This window comes from Akebia trifoliata, chromosome 3 (genome assembly GCF_017979445.1).
Source record: "Akebia trifoliata isolate Shusen 1 chromosome 3, ASM1797944v1, whole genome shotgun sequence".
NCBI lineage: Eukaryota > Viridiplantae > Streptophyta > Magnoliopsida > Ranunculales > Lardizabalaceae > Akebia > Akebia trifoliata.
Window position 1 is genome coordinate 48,939,473 of NC_141377.1, and position 7,392 is coordinate 48,946,864.

The 7,392-nt window shown below is 31.0% G+C and overlaps 1 protein-coding gene across 1 annotated transcript; it reads left to right on the forward strand.

The window, feature by feature from the left end:
• Nucleotides 1–5,678: 5,678 nt before the first annotated feature.
• LOC147407596 (uncharacterized protein At1g76070-like) lies at nt 5,679–6,614 on the forward strand. Its single transcript, XM_086436238.1, has one exon. It carries the CDS (start codon nt 5,752–5,754, stop codon nt 6,448–6,450), a length of 699 nt encoding a protein of 232 aa, XP_086292364.1. The 5' UTR covers nt 5,679–5,751; the 3' UTR covers nt 6,451–6,614.
• The last annotated feature ends 778 nt before the right edge of the window (nt 6,615–7,392 follow it).

The following is a 7,392-nucleotide window of genomic DNA, read 5'->3' on the forward strand; positions in this document are numbered from 1 at the left end:
GAGAGCATATGCAGTAGGAAGTAGGAACTAAGGAGTTAATCATTAACAGATTGGCTAGATTGCATGGTTCTTCAAGTGTTTCGCGAGAGTGAAATTTCAAACTTTATTTTTTAAATTCATGGAAGAAACTAAAGCTCAGCCCATTAGACTTGAAAATTGATGCTTGTTGACGCCTCATCAAAAGACACTCCCTTTGCCCTACCTATTGTTTCGATTGAATCTCATTTTCACTTTATGTTATCCCATGGTTTTGTTCATGGACGATATCAAGTTCCTTTGGGGAATCATATATTTAAATTTTATTCAAATGTGTGAATCACAAAGAAGAAGAAAAATAATGGAGATTAATGACAAAAATTGTGATTTTATTGTCTGATTTCGTTCACGAATGATATGAATCGGATTAGTCATCTTGGTCTCGGACGAATTTTAAAATCATGATAGAGGCGGCTATCATCCACTAGCTCTTCTTTTCTTATTGCAAAAGTCAAGGTCTCTTTTCAATTACTAATTCTCAACGTACTGGAATTGATACACTTCCAAATTGATAATGATGTTCGTAAAAAAGATAAAAATTAAATCAAATGGTTTGAATTCAACAATTAAATTGAATTTTGATGTCCGAGGACTGTTCCAACAATTGAATTAATGGGGCAATCCTCTTTCTCCCACACATTTACACGATCAAAAAGTCAATGTAATATGGACAAATTACTTAAAGGACCCTGATTAGAGTGGTTTCTTTTTAAGTAGTCCCTAAGTAAGTATTGGGTGGTGGCTTGACAGTCCATTTAGGGTAGGGATCGACTAGTTGCACACCACCCACTATCAATTGTGCTCCATTACTTAAAAATTTCCCTTTGTAGTCTATTTGGATGATTGCACTTAAAATAAAAAAATTGCACTCCTATGTTTTGTTTTTATTTATTTATTTATATTTTTTTTTTGTTAATGACGGGAGTATTATTCTTTGTTCTTCTTCAATCATGTTCAAATAAATTATTTTTGGTGCAATAACTTTTGTAATAAATACTTAATCGTATAACAAGCATATTTACAATTTACATGAACAAATAAGATGAAGTCACGAGAAGGTGAATAATCCTAAATATAAATGTTATCAATAATGAAGTGCCATTATTAGGTTAAAATAGAAGTTATAAAAAAAAATTTATTTTCAAGGTTGATGTGCAACTAATCCGTTCCCTTAGGGTATGTTTGATTGCACATGAAAAACAGCGTGGAAAATCATTTTCTAAGGAAAATGAAAATTTTCATGTGTTTGATTGTAATTTTACATGAAAAATGATTTTTCACCCTCCTCCAAAAGCCCTGAAAAATATTGAAATCCACCCCTATTTTCCATCTCCAAATCAAGACCCTAACTTCATCTCTTCTTCTTCCCCACCACTACTACCATCATAGCCGTTCACCCTCCCTATCTTCGTTGCTGGGCCACCTCTCTCTTCTTCTTCTTCTCCTCCCTTTTCTCCAACCCTCTCCCTTTCTTATTTTTTACTCTTCTTCTTATTCTTCTTTTTCCTCCACTTCCCAACTCCCACCTCCCTCTGCCCCAAAACCCGCACTCTCCTCTTCTTTTTTTACTTCGTCATATTTTTCTCTTGCTTTTATTTAGATGAAATCAAATAATGAAATTTGATTTTTCAACCGTACCCATTTTTCATCACTATTTTTTCCTAGATTTCAAATTCCATGAAAAATTACTTTCTATACAATCAAACAACCCTAATAGTAAACTTTTTATTTCTTAATGGCCCCTCAACCACATCCTAGGTTATAATATTTTTGAAATACCAAAACTACCTTATTTTTTATCTTCTTCACATACTTAGGTTTTTCAACGCCGATTATAAACATTTACTACGATTTTTTATCGTGAATGACGAATGAGAATGATATACTTTTAATTTTTAGCATTTAAATATATTTTTCAATTTACTTTTACAATTTATAACAAAAAATGAAGAACAACTTTGAGATTCTAAAATTTTCATATGGTATCGAGCTCACCACTTTTTATCATCTAGTTCGACATTTTTTATTGTTGAATTTTACAATTTAAAAAAAATATTGAACTTGACATTGTAAATGTGATCCAATTTTTTTTTTTTTTTTTTTTTCAATTTTGATACTGGATGGATCTTCCTAAAATATCTAAAATGCATATAGTATAGTTGTGAAATGACCAATCAGATAAAAAAAATTACAATGAAATCTTCAAAAATTTTAGAATCTTATTATAAATTATTTAAATAAATAAATAAAATACATCTAAACATTCAAAATTAGAAGTGAATCATTCGTTATTCACGATCAAAGCTCATCGGAATTAATCTCAATCCCAATTAAAAAACCTAAATATGTGAAGAAGATGGAAAAAGATAATTTAGATATTTCAAAAATAGTATAACGTGAGATGAGGTTGAGGGAGATTAAACAAAAGAAAAGTTTATTATGCAAAACTCAGGGACTAGTTAGAAAGAAATTCTTTCATTAAGGTCCTCTAAATAATTTCCTCATAAAATAATGAAGAATTGTATTAATCTTTGACTTAAGGTGGCATGATTAAGGGCATTAAATACACTTAGAAAATAAGCATTTGAAAAAAAAAAAAAAAAAAAAATTCTTTGGAGAGCATTTTGGGTAGGAAAATGCATTTTCAACCCTGTCATGTTATGCCAAAAACAATTTTTTTCAAACATCGTTAAATCCATTGGGCACGTGTTAATAAAACCCAATAATGAATTAAAATGATTATTATTAGTTGAAAGGTTGCAGTTAATGATGTTTGAATTTTTAGTAATAACATGACAGGGCCGTTATTGTAGACTTTTTGTTTGTTTATGCAACTGAATTCTATCCACGAATTAGCACATGGAATGCATTCTATGCATCAGATCTGACATTTATTGATTTCGATGGCGACACCAAAATTCTAGTCGGTGAGTTAGTTGTACCCCTCCATATATTTGAGATGCCCTTATAATTACTTTTATCTCACTCTCTTTTCTTAATTTTTATATAATGAGAAAAGATAGAGTAGAATGGTTTGACCCCAAAATTTGAGTGGTTAGGAATGCCTCTACATTAACCTTTAACTTAATGTAATTAAGCTCAATTTGATAAAAAAATAAGAAAATAAAAATTCCATGATGTTATAATGACTAGGTTAGTTCTCAAAATTATGAAAAATATCCTTTATACCATTTAATCTTCAAAACCCCCTTTAATTACTATTTTAAATTACAAATAAATCATTTTGATATTTGTGCATTTGGACATACATGCCACCTTTTAGTATACACTAACAGAGTTTTCTTATGTTTGTCGATACAATCATTCTTGTTAATGGACTAGAAGAAGAAAGATGATAAAGTTGAAGATGTATTATTAAAAGAAAGGTAGTAAACGAAAGACAATAAATTTGAAGAGGTATTCTCGAAAAAAGGAGAGAAAGAGAATAGACAATAAAATTGAAAGGACATTTTGAAAAGAAGAAAAGAGGAAATTAAAGACAACAATTAAATGTTATCATTGAGATTCATAGAAAGATTAAATCCTAATCTCTCTTTATATGCGGGATAAAGGGATTGAGTTCCATTGTTGTATTTCATTATATGGATAGATGTCTTATATTTAATCTTTAGCAAAAAATCCTATGATTTTTCTTCCTAAAATTAGTCATCTTTAAGTTCTTTAACCTTTATAGTTAATTGTTTTTATTCTTTTCAACCTCATCTTTGCCTTAACCCCTTGAAAACCCTTGATTTTTCTACCCAAAATTACGTGGTTAGATATTTCTCTAAAAATTATCCTTTTTCTTAGGGCTTGAAGGTTGAAGTAGATAAAACCTTAACAATATAGGTGAGTATAAAAAATTTACCTAGGGAGTTAAGAATCAATTGATTTTGGAAAAAGAAATAAAAAATACCATGGGATTTTGGCTTGAAGTTGAAAATGATGACATTCTTAGGCCAATTTTTCCTCTAGTCTACCAGAGGAGACCGAGCGAGGTTTAGGGTCATGTCATCATTTAAAAACATAAGGGTATTCAAATATTCACCTAAAAAGAGGGGGGTTATGTCTAAATCAAAATTCTGCTAGATTTTGGGATGACAAACTTACCCCTATTAAGCTTAGTTGGATGCGGAATTCTGAGAAAAGCAATGTTTTAAAAATCAAACCAATGATTTAATTGGACCAAAAATTTGTCAAATTGGTCCCACCATGGTTATTAGGTGGATGATTGAACCGAAAATTCATCCCATTGGTGCTGTTATTGAAAAGTTAAAAAATATATATATATTTCTTATATTAGCTCATTTATTTTTAATTTTTGATAACCATATCTATTATAGTTCATGGTCTTGTCCAAGGACCAGTCCTAGGGCACGTTCAACGGTTGCACATAACATGCACTAGGTAAGTGAGGGTGCGCCCTCGCATGTGACCCCTAGGAATTAATACTCATACTGGGTATCGAACTCACGAGTCATGACCTACGGGCATTACCGCTTATCGATCCAAAATTGCCATTTACAAACTATACCGATTTGATTTTAAAATTTGATCCCAACTTGTTGGATGACCAGTTCGGTTCAGTACTAAAATAGTTATGAAATGGATCATATTTTGGCCAAAATTCAGGTTGGATATGGATCATGTATTGCATAATCATATTTGGGGCAGATCGGGTCTTGTTGATCGATCCAATTAGAACAATATAAATAAATAAATGAATAAAGAGAGAATCTATATTGCCACACTAACTTCTACTTAAGCGCCCTAAGATGGGTCAATTTCCTGGTGTAATATGTATTGGGTGCTCTAAGTAAGAGTTGGTGTGACAATGGAACCTCTTAATTAAGTAAATAAAAAAGTGAATGCATTTAGTGCTTCCTTGGATCAGATTTAGTGATGATAAAGTTTACATGTCATATTGACATAAGTCCACAACAACTGCACCAGGAAAAAACCAGCAAATACAGCTGCAATAATACGTAGGTGAGAAAACAAAGAAATATGTATTCAACTAAAGTCATATCTAACAGCTCTACCAATTTTCTTCTTGTTTTTTAATGGTTGCTCTAATATAATATAAGATTAATTTATCAATATATCTGATTTTTCGGTTCCTTCATTTCGAATTTCAGTTTGCAATTCACATTTCGTACAAGGCGGTCCATAAGGGTAAGATGAGATTATATTTTTACTCAATTTTCTTAGGTTAATTAATTAGGTTTGCTTATAGATATACTACCATTAAGAAATAAATACACTTACATAGTTTTGTAAGGTTAAATTAATGATGAACTCTTAATATATACCAATATTTAGTTGTATGTTAGGTCTGTAAAAACTAGTTTTGTAATTATTTTGAAAATAGTACTGTCCTCAAGTAAATTAAATACCACTAGTACGTATGCATTTATCATTTTAATTTCTCAACAAAATAAATTAAGTTATTATGACAACAACAAGATGAAAACTAGCATCTAAGAAAACGGCCAAATATTAAATCTTGGTGGGCTGACAAAGTTTGCCAGTCAAACTATTGAGTTTTGACCAAAAAAAAAAATGTTGACAAAGTCTACAAGACAACCCTTAGATATCTTCAATTTCTTTCTTATCCTTTTTAATCCAAGTTTTGACGGTTTGGTTTGATATATATATATATATACGTATAAAGAGATCGTACAGAAGGAAGAGAAGGATTGAATTTAGTGATCAATGGAGAAACCAGCAAGATTGAGAAATAAGATTTTGGCATTTCTACCAAAAGCAGCTAGCTTTTCATTTCAAAATCCTCCCTTCAGCCCTGGTAGAGATAAGAGATCAGAGAATTTAAACAGATTCAAGACCCATGTTGGCAAAGGATTCTCAGGTCCTATCATATCGATAGTTCCAATAGAAGTTAGAAGGATTTCAAAGAGTAGTAGATTTGCCGATGAAGAAGATCAAGAACCCACTTCACCAAAAGTTTCTTGCATGGGACAAATTAAGCACAAGAAGAATAAGATTCATCCTCCTCGAAAAGAAAAGAAACCAAAACGTTCATCATCGATACGTAACATGTTTCGTGGTGCCAAACCAGGCAGAAAATCTGATTCATTAGCTAAGAAACCTCCATTAATCCCAGATCGAGCACCATCTTTGGGTCAGATGAAGAGATTTGCAAGCCATCGAGATTCATTTGCCGACTTTGATTGGAAGGCCAATGGTCCAACGGATCATCGAAATTATTATTCAGATGAGGAGAGAGGAGAGAGTGATGAAGAAGATGAGATCCTTATTCCTCATTCTGCACCATTAATGGTAGGGGGAGGTATGGGTTTGGAGCAAAGAAAAGAAGTAAATTTGTGGAAAAGAAGAACCATGGCTCCACCTAGGCCTCTTCAATTAAATGGTATGGGTGTTAAACCACTGTGATGTTTGAATCTTAGATTTATTTTTCTTCTTTTGTTATTTTTAGATTGGTGATTATATTGATGGAAAAAAATTGTAATATTGGTAATCTGTAATATAATTGCACGCAATTAAATGATATTTTGACTAAAAAGATGGGACGACATCCAAGCGGTGTTGTAAAACACATTGTAACAAATATCTGAATCATATTCTACTTACATAAAATCATATCCGAATCAGTTCTTATTCATTTAAACCGGATCTGATCCTACTTGAATTGCTTAAGTCGGGCCAGGTAATTTTGGGCAGTTAAACGTTTTTCTCTTTTAGTTCTTTGTTAATTGCTATAATATTCTAGGTTTTCTGGGGTGCCAAAACGCAAGCCAAAGTCAAGGGAGCTGTCGTCAAATTCAAAACAAATTACAGGAGTATCTCTAATTTCATTAAAATGGGGAAGGGTTGTTCGAAATTAGGCAAGTGGTGTGGTTAGAGACATAATTAGCAATTCGGTGGATGGGGAAAAAATGGTACAAAAATAAATTGGGTACTATTCGAAATAGTGATGCATCGATTCGTTCGAAAATTTGGTGAAAAAAACATAGGAAGGTAAAAATATGATACGGAAATAGTTCGAGAATGATTCAGATCTAACAATTTTTAAAATTTTTAAAAATTCGGATATATATAACATATGATATGACCTAACAATTTTAATCTACTAATCAAATTATCAATATTAAAATTAAAAATATCTTAAGTAAACAAATAAACAATTTACAATCACATTCATCCAATAAAATATATATTCACAATTAAAGATTTAGTTTTAATCCATCTAATAATCAATGTAAATAAAAAGTATAAAATATGATATACTAATTAATGTTAAAATCATCATGTCCCATGATTTTATTAAATAAAATAAAATAAAATTTATTGTTGTTTCTAAAAAGTTATTAATGC

Excerpts from the sequence above, each read along its gene's own strand:
- LOC147407596 (XM_086436238.1), top strand. The coding sequence starts at position 5,752 with ATGGAGAAACCAGCAAGATTGAGAAATAAGATTTTGGCATTTCTACCA.